This window comes from Pholcus phalangioides, unplaced genomic scaffold (assembly GCF_987345545.1).
Source record: "Pholcus phalangioides strain wild (caught in Gottingen) unplaced genomic scaffold, Ppha-v1.0 ptg000013l_1, whole genome shotgun sequence".
Classification (NCBI taxonomy): domain Eukaryota; kingdom Metazoa; phylum Arthropoda; class Arachnida; order Araneae; family Pholcidae; genus Pholcus; species Pholcus phalangioides.
In genome coordinates this window covers 39,397,973-39,419,094 of record NW_028301606.1, presented here as the reverse complement: position 1 = coordinate 39,419,094, position 21,122 = coordinate 39,397,973, and the positions used below count along the sequence as shown (strand labels likewise).

General features: G+C 34.3%; 3 protein-coding genes and 1 non-coding gene across 5 annotated transcripts in view; 2 read left to right on the top strand and 2 right to left on the bottom strand.

Annotated features, from left to right (window-relative positions):
* Positions 1–202: 202 nt before the first annotated feature.
* LOC149079103 (methylmalonic aciduria type A protein, mitochondrial-like) lies at positions 203–1,662 on the bottom strand. Its single transcript, XM_089241400.1, has one exon. The coding sequence runs from the start codon at positions 1,624–1,626 to the stop codon at positions 484–486; it is 1,143 nt and encodes a 380-aa protein (XP_089097526.1). The 5' UTR covers positions 1,627–1,662; the 3' UTR covers positions 203–483.
* A 1,958-nt stretch (positions 1,663–3,620) lies between these two features.
* On the top strand, positions 3,621–14,417 carry LOC149079102 (epimerase family protein SDR39U1). The gene is made up of 7 exons (XM_089241399.1): positions 3,621–3,820; positions 6,814–6,854; positions 8,067–8,173; positions 9,112–9,197; positions 12,965–13,086; positions 13,614–13,760; positions 13,853–14,417. Exons 2-7 carry the CDS (start codon positions 6,830–6,832, stop codon positions 14,266–14,268), a joined length of 903 nt encoding a protein of 300 aa, XP_089097525.1. The 5' UTR covers positions 3,621–3,820; positions 6,814–6,829; the 3' UTR covers positions 14,269–14,417.
* A 3,477-nt stretch (positions 14,418–17,894) lies between these two features.
* TRNAT-AGU (transfer RNA threonine (anticodon AGU)) lies at positions 17,895–17,968 on the top strand. Its single transcript has one exon. It is a non-coding gene; the product is annotated as a tRNA-Thr (tRNA).
* Positions 17,969–19,386: 1,418 nt separating this feature from the next.
* Positions 19,387–21,122, bottom strand: part of LOC149079100 (E3 ubiquitin-protein ligase HECW2-like) — a 40,475-nt gene continuing 38,739 nt past the window's right edge. Inside the window, exon 24 of one of the 2 annotated variants that reach the window (XM_089241398.1) lies at positions 19,387–20,933. In XM_089241398.1, coding sequence (XP_089097524.1) covers positions 20,822–20,933 — 112 coding nt within the window. In that variant the 3' untranslated portion in view covers positions 19,387–20,821. The remainder of the gene's footprint in view (positions 20,934–21,122) is intronic. The other variant, XM_089241397.1, reaches the window with a different exon arrangement.

Here is a 21,122-nt window from a genome sequence, read left to right as displayed (position 1 = left end):
GAGATGCCTAAAAAAGTTTATGGTTTGAGTTATTTGCAGTTACCCCCTGAGAGTACAGAGGGACGACAGTATTTTCATTAACAACAGACGTGACCCTCCTCACATCCTTGAGTAGGGCCCTTGGCTGAAATCTTTAGCAGGGCCCTTTTATAAGGGAATTTATAGCATCAAAAAACAAAAAAATGATATTAATTCTCTTGGGTCCCAGGACTGGAGTTTTGTCAGTCCTACCGTTGTGGAGGCCATGACCACAGATTATAAAATGGTAAAAGTATATGTTAACTGTCACGTTTTTTTTATGTTTAGGAATCAAAAAACCATTTCAATTACATTGTGAAAATTATTTTTTTAGAGTAAATATGATTCAAAAAATAAACATTTTCAATAACGTACCAATAATCTATATCTTTCAACAGTGACTTTGAATTGAAAATTGTATAAAAATATATCTGTATATATATAATAGATGCAAATATAAAACATCTATTTCTCAAAGAACATATTTATCAGGTAATCGGAAGCTTGCCCCGGTGTGATGACACCGTTTTTCACCTGGGACTCGATATCACTGACTAGAGATTTCACTTTAGGATGGCTTTTGAATTCCGACAGCAATCTATTATTTATATGAGACCACATCCATATGATGTACTGCTGCCTTCTCCGATGCAGAAGCTCCCCGGATTCGAGCATCACTTCCCGAAACTCCCGCATCTTGTTCCACACATTATCTATACCTTGCTTCTCGAAGCAAGACATTCTCAAGACCAAAGTTTTCCACAGTTTATGTCTTTGCTTCATGAACTTCAGAGCGCTGGTGTATTCAGCAGCTATACGCCGAGCGCTGGGCAGCAAATTCCCATCGGCCTTGTTGACGGCAACGATGTCCACCAATTCCACGACCCCTTTCTTCAGAGCCTGCAGTTCATCACCTCCAGCTGGTGGGACTATGAGGACAAATATATCGACCATGTGTGAGACGTCTATTTCGGACTGGCCCACGCCGACAGTTTCGACAATTATCACGTCGTAACCGGCACATTCGCACAGCGCGATGGCTTCGTTGGTGCTCCTAGTCACTCCTCCGAGACAGCCGCTAGTCGGCGACGGTCGGATGAAGGCGTTGGGGTCCCTCGACAACTCCGGCATTCTAGTCTTGTCACCCAACAAGGAACCTCCCGATGTCGTGGATGAAGGATCGACGGTCAACACGGCGACTTTATGGTTTTCGTTGGTCAACAACTTACCGAATGTTTCTATAAACGTCGATTTACCGGCACCCGGAGGACCGGTCAAACCGATCCGGAAACTCGGAGCACCTTTCTTTTCGTGTACCAAGATTTCCCGTCTTTTTTTAGCTTCGTTCAGAACTTGCGAAAGTAGCCATTGGGCTTCTTGATATTTCCTAGGATGCCGTGACTCGACGAGCGTTATCGACGATGCCAACGAAGCCCTGTCACCTATTAGGAGACCTTCGAACAATGTGTTCACGTATTTGGTAGGAGGTAGGCCCTTCTCGGATTTAATAATTGTCAATGGTTTGTCGATTTTCACGTGGTAGCATCTGAAACGGTTCAAATCCATTTCCTTGAATTTAAAAACCACCCCTACAAATTTCCGATTCATTTCCTCCGAGTGACCGAAACCGATCTTTGTTTGTTTACATTTATTACGTCATCAGTTTTTTTTAAAGTATAGGTATATAGTTTTTCAAACTTCTTTTTTTATTTCTTCCCCCCCTCCCCTCATTTCAACTCTAGATTGGTTGAAAGATAGAAATTGATTCGTAATAGAAACAAGAGAGATAAAGTAGGGCTAATTAGGATAAAGTAGGGCTAATGGTGAGAGACCAACAAAAAACAGAACTAGCAGTTCCGTTTTAATTAGAAAACTATTATTGTTTCTAATTTGGTAATGCCATCTGTTGTCAATAGCGATAAGTGAGTTGATCATTTTTGTCGCCCCACGGTCATTTTCTGTACACGAGGGCTAATTAGACCGGGACCTACAATTGTTGTTGTAGGCTTGTTTTTTATACTCATCGAGAGATTGGTGCGCTAACCCCTCGATGGGGGACTCCCTGCGGTAGGAATTTTTTGCTGCGGTCAAGTCGCCGTTTTCTGTTGTACCCCTGTGTCAGGAAAGTTTTCTGACAAGGACGAACAGGGTATCGAACTCGCAACACCTCTAAACATCCTTTGGTACTTTAGGCGAGCATCTTATCGACCGGGCTACCGCGCCCCGATAAGTGAGTTCATACATAACTTCATACGAAAAACTTGATCAGGCTATTGATGCCAATTCATACATGGTAACCCTAGATATACAGTCGAATCAAGCTATAACGAACTCCAAGAGACCGGAAAAATCACTTCGTTAAAACGAAATTTCGTTATAAAGGAATTCCAGGTTTTTGCATTGTTCCTATGCAAACTTATCCGGGGAGTTAGAAAAGTGTTCGTTAAAACGAGATTCGACTGTAATAGTATTTGTTTACACGACGCCGGAACCCCTTCTGCCATCTAAAACCTGTAAAAATGATTACATATTGTGATTCATAGTGAATTTAATATTTCTTAGATGATAGCAGCAGTTCTAGTGCAACATGAATACATTTCATATCTTGTTATCAACGCTATCGACCCTCAGGCATAAAGCCCTGTATAATGAGGTTTTTCGAATAGACGTCGTAATCATCATCATCCGGGCCGCAACTAGATATTTGGTGACCCTGGGCAAGTGCACATTTTGGCGCCCCCTTGTAATGCTGAAGGAGAGGTTTGAGAATAAAATTAGTGCCCCCTGGTCCAGGGCACGAGACCCGCCTGCTCCCCCTAGTTATGGCCCTGATCATCATCATCACTCCTGAGGGACATACACTGGATGATTCCTATGGAGATCAATGTTAAAATTGCCGATTTTAGCGTATAAATGAGGAAATTTATTGGGGTTTTTCACCACATCAATAATTTTAAAAATTGAATTGAATCTTTGGTTTTCGAAATATTGAGTTCGCTTAAAGATACGAAGCCTAGAAAATTAAATATAAAATAATGAGCTAGATCTACTTTTGAGGTGGATATTCATGCAATAACATTGATTTCAAATTTTTATTTACATCTTCTCAAGCGGGAAAATGAGAATTAATGTCTCCGTATTGTCTTATATTACCCAATTGCATCAATCCATATAGTTTAGGATTTTTTGAAATTAATTATGGGCCCCATATAAATTGCACTTGACTGGTAAAAAGAAATTCCACAGCTTTAATCAAGCATTCTTTGAAGTAAAAACAGGCAGACCAATAACTTTGAATTTAAAAAAAAAAAATTCGAAATTTCTAGTTCCCATTCAAAAGAAGAAAAAACGATTCATTTCTATGTTTCTTTAATTTAGATTTATTTCTTTCATGAATCGCACAGCAAGTCGCCATATTGGTTACCTTGTATGTCCCTCAAAAAAAGGGAAATATCACGTGATCCAGAAAAGCCTCATTTTACAAGAATAATAATTATACAGGGCTTTTGGCTGAAAGGCCTCATTTAAGAAGAAGAACGCTATCGTTGTTCGCATCGGTTATATTCTAGAAACCTTGGGTTGTTCGTCGACACCTCCTGGATCCTCTGACCAGAACTTGAACTAGATATGTAAATAAACTGTGAGGAAGATTTGAAAGGTCATTGCAGACTGGTAATTAAAAGTTGAAAGAAACATTGAATTTAATTTTTTTGCGCATCATTTGCTTAGAAAATGAAATGAATCGCCATTTTTATTCTTTTGATGAGGAATTCAACCGAGTGCACGTGAACTTGAAATTCAGGTAGTAATGCAGTGTTTTCAATTTTTCCCATTTAACTCTATGATTAAAAAAAAATAGGATTAACTTATTGTTTAATCCCTTTTGGCGATATGTTGTTTTTTTATTTTTATTTTGGCGAGAAGTCGCCAGGAGTGAAATGGAGTCGTCGCTTTGGGACGTCTTCTTGCCAAAGAAAAAAATCGCCAAAAAAGGGGATAGCACCATGGCTGTGAAAAACTTGAAAAATGACTATAAAAAATAATATGAAAAGAAACAGCGGAACAGCTTTGGTTTAAGGGACAGGTTGGGTTGGCGATTTTTGGCGACTTTTTTCCGACGCCAAATATGTCCGACGGTCCGAGAAAAAGCCGCCAGACACTACGTGCGCCAGGAAAAAAAATTGCCAGCATAGAAAACAGTAAAAACAAATAGTATAAACAAAAATAAGCTCTGGATTGTTTAAAAAATAAAACTGTGGATAAAAATAAATCAATCAGGGTTTAAATAAAACCCGGACCGTTGTAAATAACAAATCAATCAGGGTTTAAATAAAACCCGGGCATTGTTTAAATGAAGCCCAGACCGTTGTTTAAATAATAAATCGATCTGGGTTTAAATAAAGCCCGGACCGTTGTTTAAATAATAAAGCGATTATACGGGCACTGTTTAAATAAAGGAAAAAAAAAGAGAACAATACAACCTGACCAGTGACGAAAATGTAATCCATAATCCAAACACTCGGAACAAGCACAAACGACAAAATGGCTGTACGGCTGTTTGAAAAGACGCGCTACAACAACTAACGCCGCCTGGCAGAATTTTTCAGAACAGCGACAACCCAGCAGAACAACACTGAACCAGAGTGCACCAATGATGGCAACTTATCGCCGGAAAAAAGTCGCCAATTTGGCGTGCCCCTTATACCAAAGCTGTTCCGAAACAGCCATAGATTCCCTTGGTGAGGTCCTTATGAGAAGGCTAATGCTTTTTATTTCTCTATGCTTCTATTATTGCTGGGTTACCGTTTTCTCTCTTTCCTTCTAGATCTGTCATTTCTCTATCTGTTTGAAGGGGGCGCTAATCCAGAAGGGTTTTCAAACAGGTTTTCCTTCGTGCGCTTATTTTTCTTTCAGTTATTATCTTCTATGGAAGTTCACTGCAATTATAATAGGCCGCAGTATATTTGAATTCAGTCCGTTAGGTTTTGCATGAACATTTTCGAAACCCTCTTCTGTTTGTTATATGTTTATCATGCATAACTTTTTCAAGATTAACATGTTTATTCTCTCAGATTGTACACATTTTATACTTCTATTTTCATTAATTTTTTTTCATACTGGGCATTATATCCCGCAATCATGTTTTTATTGAACTCAGATTTTTTCCCTGACAACCCTCTTACAAATTTTATTGGTGGGGGGAAAGGGGGGGGGGTCCAAGCACCCTGAGTCTTCAGGTTCCAGTGTCTGTGCACCAATATGTGTAGGCATTAGATGAACTTCTACCCATGCATGTACATACACAATCAGAATTGTGATAATTGAATTTATGACTCGAAAGCAGTTTCAAACTCAAAGAAGTGACAAACGGACCTGTTTTATGAAAATGAGAGGACAGTCAAGGAATATTTTACATGAACTGAGAGAATGTTCAACTCCCGTAAAAATGGGACGTATATTCAGGGTATCAAAATTTGTAATGTGACACGCACATCGAAAATAATCTTGATTGTCCCACTCGTGAGCTATAGTTTTATCTTTGGCAATTTTTTTTTTTGGAGAGAAAAACGTCTGAAAGCAGGACTTTGCCAAATTTAAACACAATCATGCTTTCGGACGTCTCTCTTGCCAAAGGGAAAAGATCCCTAAGACATCGCCAAAAAGGGGATAAAAGTAAAATTGCCAACAGGCAGACTCGTCATAATACACAAAATTTTTCTTTGGCAACAATTGGATTTATAGGTAACATTTACAACACCCCTAAACATAGGTAAAAATTTATGAACTTCATAAACACAAGTCAAATCACATTACTAAGGATTTGAAATGGTCACCTTTTCTATCAATGACCATATCTCTACTATTATGGATGCATGAGTATCAAAGAAAAGCTGTTCAAGCTCATACACAATAGCGTCGGAGCCAGGAGTGCTATGGATGCTCGAGCACCCGTTGTAATTTATAGTATTGGTCCGAGCACCCACTGAATTTATTCAGAAATCGAAATCGAGACAAGCACTCACAAGTTCCAAACACTTCAGGTGCCCTACTTATACAGGTTGACATTCAAAAATCTTGCAACCTTACGGACCAGAGGAGTATCAGATTTCCAATAATTATATGTGCTGTATATACAGAGTGCATAGGTAACAGGGCATATGACATTTAACTGGCGAAACAATGATCCTAGAGCATTCTTCCAGTTATAAAAAGTATTCAAGTATCGTGTAGTACTCAGATATATTTCATTCATGGTACATAATGGTTTATCTGTATTTAAGGCTTTTTCCCAACTTTTCTCAATTTTTTAATTTGAATATCTATGCAAATGTTGCGCTTAGAATTCTTTTAGTTGGTATCAAGACAAACAGGACAATAACTTTTTTACTGGGTTTTGAGGCACTCAGGGACGGCATAAAAAAAGTAATTTTTTCCATTTTAATACCTATACAACCCTTTCAACGCGAATGACATATCTGAGTACTACATGTTATTTTGATACTTTTTCTAATTGAAAGTATGCTTTTGGGATGAACGGCTCACTGATAAAATGCCATACTTCTTGTTACCTATGCACCCTGTATATTTAACAGATAAATGACTACCTATCCTTCCTTTAAATTATTATGTTTTTCTTGGTAAGTAGTTAATAATAACTTATATAAGTTAAAAGTTTTTTCCTACATGTGAGAGAGCCTGCATCAAAAATATTGTTAACTTTCATTAGGTTTATAGGTTTATTCTGTTTTACTCAAACAAAAATGCATCTTTAATTAATTTATTGTTTTCCCACAGAGCTCTGTGATAAAGAATGACTCTTGGAACTATTGTGATAGGTAAGAAAAATGAATGTAACAAATTGTATATTTTTATTTTTTTTTACTTTAATATCCGTGCAGTCCTGTATTTTAATTAATAATTTGCTTTAAAAATATTGTTCAGTACTCCTGGACTACTCATAAACATAATTTTAATTTTTGTATTAAAAAAATTATTATGATACTGTGATACCCTCGACTTACACAAGTAATTCTTTCCAAGACTAAGGGGACATAGGTCAGGGTAAATTTTTCCATTGATAATGCCCTCCCTCCTTAGGAGGAGAAGGGAGTAAATCTGCTGATTTTCTTTATTTTTTTCTTATCCGTTTTGACTTTTCGATGTCAATTTTTATGAATGCATTTTTGCACACTAGGACAAATTACATTGAGATCTATGGTTGGAAACTGCTTCAGAACAGTGTGATGCCATGTCTTTGAAAGGATTCAAATCAAGGACTATCAAATTAGCCACTGCATTAACTACTTGGGATCTGCCAGGGTGCATCTGAAGCCTATTTCAGTGCAGTCAGGATTCAGATGATTGTATATTTACAGGTCTTTTCAAATTGCTAGGAAAACCAGATACGACTTCTGCATATGACGTGCCAACAGCCCCAGAGTTGCCACTCTACAAATACTTTTCCCCCCCTCTAAATAGAGAAAGAAAGGGCATATCAAGGTTCAGACAGTAGTTAATTGTCTTATGGCAGTTGACCATTAGTGTACGCCCCAAAGCAGAATGTGCCAAAATCTGCGACGCACGTCGCAGAACAATTGGCACAACAGCAGAGCAATTTGGAAGAATTTTAAGAAAAAGTGTAAAAAACAAACACTATTACATGTATGGGGATTTTTACATTATGGGGAACATTTCCAATCAGCTGAGGGCTTGTCGCAGAACAGTGCTAAACATTCTGCTTTGGGGAGTGTACGGTGAAAAAAGAAAAATATTGAAATTTAGCTGACAGCAGCTGCATTGCTAGCTCTTTGATTGAACAAGTTTATGGGGAATGGAAACACGTTATCAGAATTTGTTCAAAATAATAAGTTCCTGTCTAATCTGCCATCTCCTGTGTAGAAATGACATGCATGAGACAAATATGAAAAAAATAATAATAAAACAACTAATTGTGGACAAACCATTTCATATGATATTTTACTAATGTTCTCTAGGAAAAATATACTTTATAGAATATCTAAATATTGGCATTGTTTTTGTTGTTACAGGTGGTGGAAGTGGATTCATAGGAAGGGTGCTATCAAATTGCCTCCAGAAGATTGGTTACAATGTTCTGATAATATCGCGGAAGCCTGGTTTGTCTGCTATGTCATGGGTGAATTATCTGAATTAATGATAAATTATATATAATTGTTTTAATTATATATTATACAGGGTGATTCCATTATTCCTCTTGCTGCATTTTACTGCTGAACTGTTGATCCTAGAGGCGTATTTCCAATTTGAAAAAGTATCCAAATAATGTGTAGACCTCAGATACGTCATGCATGTTCCAAGGGGTTGTATAGTTATAAAGATATTAGAATTAACTTTTTATACGGACACCTTGTCCTCAAAACCCCAATTAGAAGGTTGTTTGTCTCTGCTGAGGCCAACAAAAAAAAAACTTCTACGTTTCTAAGTGTAATATTCGCAGAAATATTTTAATTCTTGGGGGGAGGAACAGCTCAAACTAATGGATAGTGCCTCTTTCCCTAATTTAAATTATAATATTCAGCAATATTTCTACTTGGCATATATACTTGAATTAAACTTAAAAATAAACTTTAAAAAATCATCATGAATCAAAATTCCAAACCGAGGGGTTAGCACACCAACCGTTTTGGTGAGTATGAAAAAAAAAGCTGCCATTTGGAATTGGCAATAAATTGTTGGTCTTGGTCTAATTAGCCCTTGTGTGTAGAAAATGACAGCGGTGTGCAATAATACCAATTAAAAATATTAGTAATTTATCCAATTTTGTTAACATAAATTTTCTGTACAGTATTGAAGCAACAGTATTTCCTTGTTATAGCTGCCTTAGCAAAATCGATTGCATCACATTAATTAGCTTTGATTATAATTAAAGCAAATTATAATCATAATTAAGATAGGAATGTGTCATTTTAACCGAGAAGTAATGGAATGGGTGTATTTCATTATTCCCTTCTCCCCCCCCCCCAAAAAAATGAACTCCAGGCTGCCCGAATACCTTAGTTACTGTTTTTTTTAAAAATATTTTGAATGTATTCAAAATAAGCTATATTGTTGCAGAATGAATTACTTGATGATGGGTTACCAATGTCATGTGTTGGTGTTGTGAATTTAGCTGGACAGAATGTGTTAGATCCTTTTAGGAGGTATGTTATTGAATCTCAGTTGTCATTTTTTTTTAAAATATGGTAATTTAGAAAAATATGCATAAGACCAGCAGTTCCCAACCTTTTTCAGTCCATGTACCTGCCAGCTGGCTTGGTTCCTTTCCGCGTACCTCCAACCCTTCAGACCCCCCCCCCCCCAATCTGTTTCACCCATTACAGATTTCGAAAATCTCAAAAAAGGTTCATGTTGAATTAAATTACATGGTCTATTTTTTCCTTGTTTAGCTTTTTATTTTTCAAGTAAGCAAAAAAATTAACACAAAGAGTTGGAAAAAAATTAATGTGATATTAGGGACTGTATTGAATTACAAAGTTTTGAGAAATTAGGCTCAAAAGAGGATAAATGCAAACTCAAATCTGGAGCTGAATTCAATTTGCTTCTATATTTATTTTTTAACAAGTATATGAAGAAAACGCCCAATCAACAAGCTCTGTGCTAGCAAACAGCAATAAAAACATTTTGGCTTTTCTATAAAGTTCACCATATTCGTCACTGCGGCAAGCCGAAAAACTGACTAGGTTCACTATTTCGCCATTGAAGAGGATTTTCAGAGGGGTATCTGATGCGAGCTCTAGCAATTTCTCCTTTTTTGGAATTAACAATGAAGCCGGTTCAAAATACTCTTCTTTGAAAGTATTAGATATCCATTGATCATACATTTCCGGCTCTGAAAAATATTTTTCAAATGAGGATTTTAATCCTTCCAAGTGCTCAACTATCTTATCACTGACTTAAATTTATCTCGGCTTGTAACAAGAATCATGAAGTGTTTCAAACACTTCCTAAAAAAAAGGCTATCTCGTGCCGAAGTTCAAGCAGCTACTTCAGGACTTAACTCCGGACAACCACCTAACTTCCGTGTGCCAAAACAAAGCGTTGTGAAAGCTGTCCATGTCTTCACACAACAATTTAAACAACCTGTAGTTGGTAGGATTCACCTTGATCATTTTTGTTGCAACACGGTCATTTTCTGCACACAAGGGCTAATTAGACCATGACCTACAATTTATTGCTAGTTCCGAACAGCAGGCTTGTTTTTATTCTCATCAAGAGGTTGGTGCGCTAACCCCTCTATGGGGGGAGGGACTCCTTACAGTAGCAATTTTTTCTGCGGACGTGTCACTGTTTTTGTTATACCCCCTGTGTCACAAAAGTTTTCTGACAAGGACAAACCGGGTATCAAACTTGCGACACCTCTAAACATCCTTCGGTACTTTAGGCGAGTATCTTATCGACCTGGGTTACCGCGCCCTGATTCACCTTGATAAAGTTGATGCTCTTGATTGCTTCATCAAGAACATTTTGCAAATTTGGGGGCAACAGTTTTGATGCAGGGATCTGTCTGTGAATCCATTTCATCATGGGAGCAAATTCTGCCACGCATGTATAAAGGCCTGATTAGCAATCTTCTGTGGATTTTCCTCCATCTGTGGTGAGCCCAATGCATTTTGACCATTGAATTATTTTTTCAACGAAATAATGATTGATTGCTTCAAATTGATCTTTAACAGTCGTACGACCCCTTCAATGGGTGACAAATAAAAAGATTTACTTCGAACTCTCTTTCAAGTACTTAGCAATTACAAGTAGCACAGAATATTGCTCAACGTTGGTACTTTTGTCAACTTAGATAGAAAAAATTCACAACCTTTGACGACTTATAACTGTGCGTTCAACATCGTCTGACATGTCCTGTATTCTTCGAGACACCGTATTATTTGACTGAGTGTTAAACTCGTTATAAGAGCACTTTCCTCTGCAAACATGCATCTAACAGCATCTTTTTGCCAGTAGTGTGATTTTTTTTCCTCATCTCGCAATACGATAGCTAATGTAGTAGGAGGTCTCGGTTTTTAGCCACTGATCCATAATGCAAATCATGTAATTAGTAGGTGCTTGGTAGAAAAGTTGACGTAGAAAATTGTGGGAATAACACGCACACGCCTCAATACAAATGCCCAAATACAAACACAAATTAATTCTTCACTTTTATGCACAGCCCGGCATGTGTCAACAATCAGATCTAAAACTCCAAAGAAAATGGAGCCAAGAGCAGTTCACGAATCCCGATCATAGGTTGGATGCGGGCGCAAGGAGGGAAGGCCGAACCTTCCAGCGGATGCAATTCCTCTGTTATAGAAAATTTTATTGATAAAGAAAGGCCAATATATTACAACTGACAATATTTTTTAGTAACAATCTCTACCTACTTTTTAAAAATTCTTTTTAATATTATTAAATTATTTTGTTCTTTTTTTTTAGATGGGTGGCCGCCACGCCATTATCATTTTCTTTTTGTGTACCCCCGGTTGGGAGCCGCTGGATAAGACAATTGATTTTTGTGATTTTTGACTTTAAAAAAAATTTTTGTAATTTTTTTTTTTTAAATTGCAAAAAGAAAAAAAAATCAATATATCATATCTGTTACTATAAATGTGATAAATCTGGCGATTATGCATAATGTCTGATTTATCACATTTATTGTAACATATATATTAAGGGGTGGCCCTTTGTGATAGGTAATTTTTGGAATGTTAAAATTTTGCTGCTCCCACCCCTCTAATCCTATTCTAGTACACAAAAAAATTATCTGTGTAAAATTTTAGCTCAATCAGACAACTGAACTGCAAGACGACCCTCAAATGCCTTGAAGTTGGAGCATAATAAGCAATGTTAATGCCGCTCAAAAGCTGTATAATCTTCCCTATCTTGATCAGTTTTTACTTTTTAGGCTGGGATTACACTGTAAAAGTGCTTTTATAAAACTTGAAAAATACAACCAATAAGCTGATCAGTTACATTTGAGCAAATGCAACTGATCTAGAGAAATTTATGAGGACACATAAAGGCACCCCCCACAATTGTTTAAATCATTCTAAATCCAATTTCCCAAAAAAAAAAAGTCAAATTCAAAAATACCTGAAATAACATGAAAAATTTAAGAAATATTAGACTTTGTAGGTCTTGTATTTTTTAAGGTCTCTGGCAACAATTTGTTTCACACATCATTGCCAATTTTTTTGGGAAATTAGATTCCGAATGTTTTTAAACCATTGCTGGGGTTGCCTGGATACCTCATAAATTTTTCTAAGAAGGAAAAAATGGTCAAGATAGGGAAGAATATACCACTTTTGAACGGAATCAATCATAGTGTATATGGAGTTAACACTTCTTACTATGTTTCAACTTTAAGGCGTATGAGGGTCACCTAACAGTTCTCTGATTGAGCTAAAATTTTGCACAGAGATAGTTTTTATTGATTCAAACAAGGTGGGAAGGGGGTTCTAAATTTTAAAAAAAATTGAAAAATAAGGGCCACTTTAATATATATGTTATTTTTTTATTCATAAGCAATTGCTATGTACGATTAACATTCAGGTAGTTTAATTTCTATTGCATATGGTCATAGACAAATTCACAGTTTTCCCTTCCTGCAGGCTGTACAAATTTTACCACTCGTCTCTATTTTTACTCTTGACCACTTATTCTCTGAACTTGCTGCGCTGGGCTATAGCCCTTTTGTAAACATGGCCTTGAAATTGTTATTTCTGGTATGAAAAAAAAAATTAAAAATATACTTTGTCAATTTTTATGTGTAAAAGAATAATTTTTGAATGTGGAAACTTACATTCAATTCAATTTATTTTACTATACAGTATTAATATTCCTTATTATGTCATAATTATAACAAGAAATTCTGTTAAATTTTCATGCACGTGTACACAAAATTCAATTAAAATTTCAGGTGGACTCCTGGATTTCAGCAGAATGTATATGCAAGCAGAGTTCGAACTACCCAACATCTTGTTGATGCCATCAAGAAAATGGACAAACCACCAAAGGTTTTTGCCACCATTTCTGGGGTTGGTGAGTTTCTTATAATAAAAAAAATTAATATTTTGAAATCTTTTCGAAGGAAGTTGATTCTGCACATCGTCTTAAACAGCATAAGTTTTTTTTCTAGACTGAGAACTTTGACTAACAAATGCAGGCCAAATATCAAGGACAAAAAAAAATTTTTTTATTAATTTTTTGAAGCTGTATGTTTTTATGAGTGTCAGTCAAAATTGACTATGCATATAATTCTCTAGTTCTTTTCCAAATTACATTAACTTCAGGATCTATATCATATTTCAGTGTTATGAAATATACTTTAAATTGTCTGTGGGGGAAAAATAAATTTTTTAAATATGCTAGTTTAGCCAGTGCAGGCCCAAATTTGCGCATTCATGTCCAAAGATATTGAGTGGTCGAATCGATTTTAGCTCTCAGAGGATGTTAGAATTTTTTTAATCATTTAATCCAAGGCTAGATGAACTAAAATAGTATTATGCGATACATTTTAGCCCTGCGAAATCTTGTTTCATTTAGCGTTTCTATTTATATTATTAAAGGATATTATCCACCTAGTGAAACAACAGAGTACTCAGAAGAAAGTGAAGGTGGAGATCATGACTACTTCTCACGTTTGTGTGCGAGCTGGGAGGAAGCAGGGAATATTCCAGCTGATATGAATGTCCGTAGGGTTATTGTTCGTTCAGGTATGCATACTAAATATACATAGATGTTTGTTTCAATGTTGAATTTAATTTTTTTCATTGATTTCAGTTAAAATCTGCATTTATTTTTTCAGGAATAGTCCTAGGCCGGAGTGGGGGCATGATACAACAGTTATACTGGCCATTCTATTTTGGCTTAGGAGGACCTATCAGTGTTGGTAATCAGTACATGCCTTGGATCCATATCGAAGATATAGTTGGTATATTCATTCATGCAATCCAAAATGATGTCCAAGGGGTTTTGAATGGTGTTGCACCGCAGCTAATAACGAACAAAGAATTCTCCAAGACTTTTGCCTCAGCTCTTTGGAGGCCGGCAATCATACCTCTTCCTTCATTAGCTATCAAATTGGCTTTTGGTGAAACACGGGCTAAAATGATGATTGAAGGACAGAAGGTATTACCAAAGAGAACTTTAGACAGTGGATATACATTCAAATACCCAGATATTCAGTCAGCATGTAAATCACTGATTCACAGTAAATGGTGAAACATACATTTCATTTTTGTGAGATTAGACATAGGCGAGAAATTCGCATATTTGTAAGTTTCATCAGGTATTTATTGAAATATACAATAATTTTTGAATTGATAATTTAGATAGTTTCAAATGAATTAAAATGCTGCCATTTTTGTCTATCCAACCATATGGTGGTCATTTTATACAGGCAAGCACATTAAAGCAGTTTAAGTGACATTAAAGCCAGGATGTAAATCACTGCTCTTTCATTAGTTTTGAAGATACAGTCAGACTCACTTATAAAGTGGCACCTTGGCTAAAAAAGATAATCCGTTCTGGAATTGCATTAGCTGAAACATGATATCTTATATTTTTCTACATAGATGGAAAATCATTCAATTTATTCCAGAGAAACAGTCTAATATTTGAAGATAAGTTCCATAAAAACTTATAAAAGCACTAAGAGCCACTGTAAAAAATACAAGTATGGACTAAAGAATAGGATAAACAACTTCACAATTAGATAAAGGAGAATTTAAAGGAAGATTAAAAAACTAAACATCTTTTTATATTTTACACTGTGTATGCTATGCGGTCTGGTTTGTGAGCCAAAGTAAAAAAAATTGTGTGGGGTGATGTACCATGTGATATAGTTAGCTCATTTCTCACACACTCATGCAGATGAAAAAGATAAGTTCCCGGAATGTCCAGATTATTTAGCTTTGTTTTAAGAATCATATGCACTCAAAATCATTCGTCTAACCAAGGCTCTTTTTTTTCTTTAACCTTGATCATTCATTTAACATGAAATGCCTCAAAATCTTTCTGAAAAATGATTCTGTGGTGGAAATAAATTAATCTGGCATGAAAAAAAATGTCAGCCAAATAATTCATAAACCAAGGCATTCATTAGCCAAGTTATCACTGTAATAAACAAGTAACATGGATATTACATTTTTTTTTTAAATTTTCCATGAATTTTGTAATTATCAAGAAAGGGTATAGAAATAACGAATTTTGCATATAATAAAATATTTTAGCCTTTTTTTTCCAACCTCCCCCCATAAGCAGAGCAGACTATATTTTTTCCTTATTGTTATCCACTAAAGGAGCAAGTTATGCTTGATAGAAATAGTTTTTATTTTTAGTGTAATTTTCTGATCCAAGTAATTAACAGGAGGAGGAGAAAAACAGTACACAATCGTCTAATAAATAATTATAATTGAATAACCAATTTTTTGTTTTCCATCTACATGATTTTCCACCAAGTTACAATCAAATATAAATTAAATGACAGCATTGAATGAGTGACAAAATTCATTCGACATCACAACACAATTGTTTTTCCCCCATAACAGGTCTGGGCTTGTTTTAGAGCAAACATTAACATGTTTTAGAAGAGGATCGTGAAAAATAAACATACATTTATATATTCAATATATATATATATATATTTATATACGCATTATACCATAGTAACATTTAAACATAGCAACATATTCAACATCATATTTTTACAAGCAAAATTATATGCATATAAACTAAAAATACTGATTCTCGGCTGAAGTAATCCCACTCTTTTTCCCTATATATATATCATTTTGTGTAGAAGTGGGGAAAAAAGACGCATTTCACTGACATTCACATTTTGATGACAAATACAGTTGAAATATGTATCGAAAAAAATACTCTCAATATTTTATAACCATAAATGATCAAAATTATAAAAAAAAAACTTGGTCTTCATTAAAAAGGAATGATATAATTAAAAAGGCAATAGAACTTTCATATCAATTTTTCTGATAAATAAATCTGCAATAAATCGAATGATATGCGTAAAAAAATTATTGCGTTATTATGAAAGAAAAGGCAAGATTCATCTACATTCATACCACACAAATAAAAATTCAGTTTGAAAAACATGAAACAATTTATATTCATCATATATATAAAGTAAATCGAATGCATTTTTAAGGTATTTTTTCTATATATTTTGAGAATAATATTTTTCTAATGTATCTATAAAAACAAAAATGCATAGAAATATGCATTACTTTTAGTTTGTGTAATTATAATAGACAATGTATCAGTGGTGGCTCTGCCATTCTAGGAGGGTCGCCAAATTAGAGTTGCAAAGGTAAAAAACAAAGCATCTACCAAAAAAAACATGGTCAAGATGTCCTGCATGGGTAAAGATAGTTCCCACACAGGCCTAGATTTTTTTGAGCCGCGAATTTGCATATTTTAAATAAACACACATAACAGTAGATCCTATTAAACACAGCATCATTTCGACCATACATTATAAATATATTAAGCTGGAAGTTTTTTGATGTGGGGAAACAATTCATGACTATGGAAATAAGACTTCTTAAATTGGACAGAAAAATAGCCTTAATAAGCAAGTTTGGAAAAACAATGAAATTGTAATAATGTAAGTATAATTTTGTCATAAAAAAGAAATTGAATTCTATTTAATTACAACAATAAAGCGTTCATATTGCACATGAGTAGTTTCATACATGGCTAGATTTATGACAGACTTTACAAATGAAGCTAAAGTCATAAAACAGCTTTATCCTTTCTAAGAAAATATCATATTGAAATTATTGGGACTTGACTAGAGATAATTTCAAAATGCTTTCTACACTATCCATGTAATAAAACCACTTTTGATTGCTGATTCTGCAAATAGCACAGCAAAAAAAAAAGAAACGTTTTTAAATATTTTAGTGATCCATCCAATTAATTTAATTCACCTAGTTAATTTAAGAATCCCTTCCCATTTGTATGATTTTAAAATACAGTAAAACCTCTCTTAACAGATACCCCTTGGATGCGGTCACCCCTCTTTCACAGACAAATAATTTCTCGTGTATAAAAGTATGCCTTTCAAAACCCTTATTAACAGTCGTCCCTCTTTTACGGACAAATTTTTTTTTGTCCCACCTGTATCTGCAAAATAGAGGTTTTACTGTAATTTTTTTGAGCTGACAACGAAAATTTTCCTAACATAAAGCATTACATTAGTTTTTGATCCAGTATTATTATTCTGTATAAGAAAATAGACCAGTATCAGAACATCCAGCAGTGATTTAGAAGTTTCTAAAGTAATCCAAAAATAAAATACAGTCAAACCCTGTTAAACTGCCAACCCCACTTAGTGCCATAAATTTTCAGTAAAAAAATCTCTTTTAGGACCAACTCGTTACAATGCCAACTATTATCTGAATGTATATAAAGTCTATATGTGTAATTTTCTAAAGAATTTCCACAGCATTTCTTCTTTTATCATTTTGCTTTTTTTATTGGTCAACATAACAGTTCAGAGCAAATAACTTAACAAATAAAGAATGGTGTGGTCAGGGGATCTTGTAGGAAGCACATTAAATACCTGAACCTATGTAGGGACCTGAACAACCAACCTATTGAAAGAAAAAGATGTGTTTATAAGGGAAAATGTACAATGAACATACTAGTTTGTTCAGCTCAGCATATCCAGAAAATAAAATGTTTCCTTGATATATTGGGCTGAGAAAAAGCCATCTATCTCTTTAAACCATTCCACCTGGGGGGCCAATTGCTAAAGTTGGCTACTAATGTCTCTACTTCAGTGCCTCACATCACAGTGCATGAAATAAGGAAGGCAGGGTCATGTCTCCAGTGGTGCAGATGGTAGCATGCTTGCCCAGTATGCAAGAGGGCCTGGGTTCAAGTCCCGGCGGAGACAAGATAACTTTTCTTTCCGAGTTCACCTCAGCATAATATCCAGAAAATAAAATGTTTTCTTGTTCAAGGTTGCCAAGAAAATTTTTTCAACAGTGCATGATTAACTCTGTCATTTCCAGTAGTATAGGTGACCATTAAGAAATCATCTCCCTTGATTTGTTCCATTCAATCATGCCAAAAAGAGTTGTTCTTTCAATATCCAAAAAATAGGAGATTTATGATTATAAGACCAGGATTACACCATAAAAGTTTGATAAAAGATTTTTTATCAAACTTTTATACAGCCCAGCCTAAAAAAAATTCTGCTATTATTTCCCTTTTTTATTTTGTTTTTGTACTTGCAAAATGTGTCGTTTAATTTATGTTGAATTAAAATGATTTCAGAGGTAAGTGTATGGTTCTGCGAAGTTCTATAACAAGAAATACTTAAGTAATTGTGTACAATGCTTATAATTTTATGAATTTTCTCAACTTACGAGATTGAATGCATATAAAATAGGTTAATTTATTTATGGAGTAACATAATAAGACATTGATATATACAATAGTTCGTAATACAGGTGTGCATTTATGTAATGAACTTCTCTGATACGATATTCTGACCACAATCCAATATAACGCTAAACTCGTTACATTTCATAAATTCTTGGGGATAGATGACATTAAATCAGGATTTGACTGTATATTGGCACTCTTATTATAACGGTAAATTTTAATTTGAGGTGAGTGTGAACATGAACTTTGATTCAAACTAACAAAAACAAGGCAGGTGTTTTAATTGACTATACCTGAATTTAATTCATATACTTTGATCATAGAAAAATTATGAAAAATATTAAAAAAATATTTATATTTGAATGGCATAATTACGAAGAGTAATTTTCATTTAACAGGCAACAAATTTTTTTAAATGAAATAGAATATTTTAAAAGTATTTATGATACTTAAACTAAAAAAATTATCATATAATTTTCAGTTCTGCAAGAAGATAAAAATTCATGAATGGGAAAATATTAATTTAAAATAAGAATGAGCAACTAATTTACATCACATACCACTGTTGCAAACTCAGTTTCATTTATAATTAAGATTACAAAATAATGGTATTAAATTCCCATATTTTCCATGTTACAAAAGGATTTTATTCTAAAACACTTTCTTTAATAAATCATTTTTGATAAGTTAGAAATAAGAAAAGATTTCTCTATATCAGTGCAGCTTCAAACATAAAACTTAAATTTTCATATACATATCAAGCTTAATTTTGATAGACACATGCACAATATCAATTTATATATCCCCGCAAAGTCATGATTAAATTAATGAAAGCCATGAAGTATGAGAAGTTTAAAATGAGCAAAACAAACCTAAAAAATGGCAATTTACAGAAATTATTTTCCCCTATAATTTTTTTTTTTTGAACACGTTTTTTCATACATAAAACCACAACATAAAAGTGTTTTTTTTTTAAAAATTATACATCACATAAAATCACACACATAAATGCCATTCTCATACTAAAAATGTTTTTCCTAGTATGCAAAATAAAATGTAAAATGCATTAAAAAACACAAATTGAATCAATAGTTTTGTGGCACATACAGAATATAAATTCACATAAAATATTTTTAAAAAAGTAAAAAAAAGGAATAAATGATAAATTCCTCTTGTAGATAACTTTTAAAATACAGTTACCCAGCTGCATATTTAATCTTGACAAACATTTTGATTACATGAGACCAAACACCACATGACTAACCTTAACACATGTTTCAATACTGCTTTCAAATATATTCTTGTTAGCATAATCACAAAAATCCAACGATAACAATTCTTTGCACCAAAAAATAACAAATTCTGGTTTAAACACAATTTTGTTACGTATAGTAAGAGTTAATTTGTCATCTTCTCTTTGGCTTTCTTGTACTTTCAAAAATAAGTAAAAAAAAAACACATACCCATATAATTTACTTCATTCATATGATTGAAAAAAAACATCTTCTGAGTTTTATCTATATTGTGATGTAAATTTTTTCCAACAAAAATGCAGATGATAAAACACATGAGTATACACATGCATTTGAAAAGCAAAAGTCTCAATTTCTTGTCTCAGCATTTGAATTTTCTGACAAAAAATTCAAAGCAAAACCAGGTTAAAATTCTTCATTTGATTTTTTTTCAGCTGCTCTATAACAACGAATTTGCTGCCCAAAGCATAAAAAAAACTATGCTGGTAAAGAAATGTCATCAAAACTAGATGGTTGAGCTATTAACAAAGTTAATTGTGTTTTATAAACTTTGAAAAGTTTATTTAATTATATTTTGCAAAATTCTGAGTACACATTTGGACATCTGAGTACACATTGTTTTCTTTTCCTTTCCCCCAATATGTCTAGAAAAAGTGTTGCCCCCCACTGAATAAGTGGGGATAAATGTGCAGTGACATGGTCAGCAAACGATACATCCTCCAGGCGCATCTCCTGGCCAAGGCCCATCTGTGCTCATTTGCGAAGCTCTCAACAGAATGCGTTTAACATAGCTGCTACACAGAATTAACTCATTGCTTCTCATCGCTGTATTTACTTCCTTTCATGCATTTATCATCAGTATGGCATATCCATAAGGAAGGCGATTGTCAGTGTCAGTCCAAAGGAGGAACTTTTGATTGGCTGCATGTTATCAACAAGCTGTTTCAGCCGAACACTGAAATAAATGCATTTGCAGGCATATGCAACATATTTATGAAGTAAATCTTGCAGCCATCATCTTTTTTTTAAATCTCTTTTAAGAAGCATAGAGAAACGTGACTTGCTTGCAACACTGTCATTATTTTCGCCATAAACAACAAAGTAAATCACTCTATACCAAATGTACTAGATTCTTCCACCGCCAACAGCAGTTTTTCATACAACATCTCAAAGCTTGTGTATGGAGGTAAATCCAGTCTATTAAAACAAGTATGTGCCCTTAAAAGAAACATCAACATAAAGATCATCATTATCTGAAGCTGCAACACTGATGCATTCAGAAACAAATAATAATACAGTATTAACTTTTAAAGTGATTTCTTTTGAAATCTGCAAAGAAAAAGCATTTGATTTGCATTCTCGAAAAAATTTAATAATAAGGTTATTATCTTGCAATCAAGTTCATTC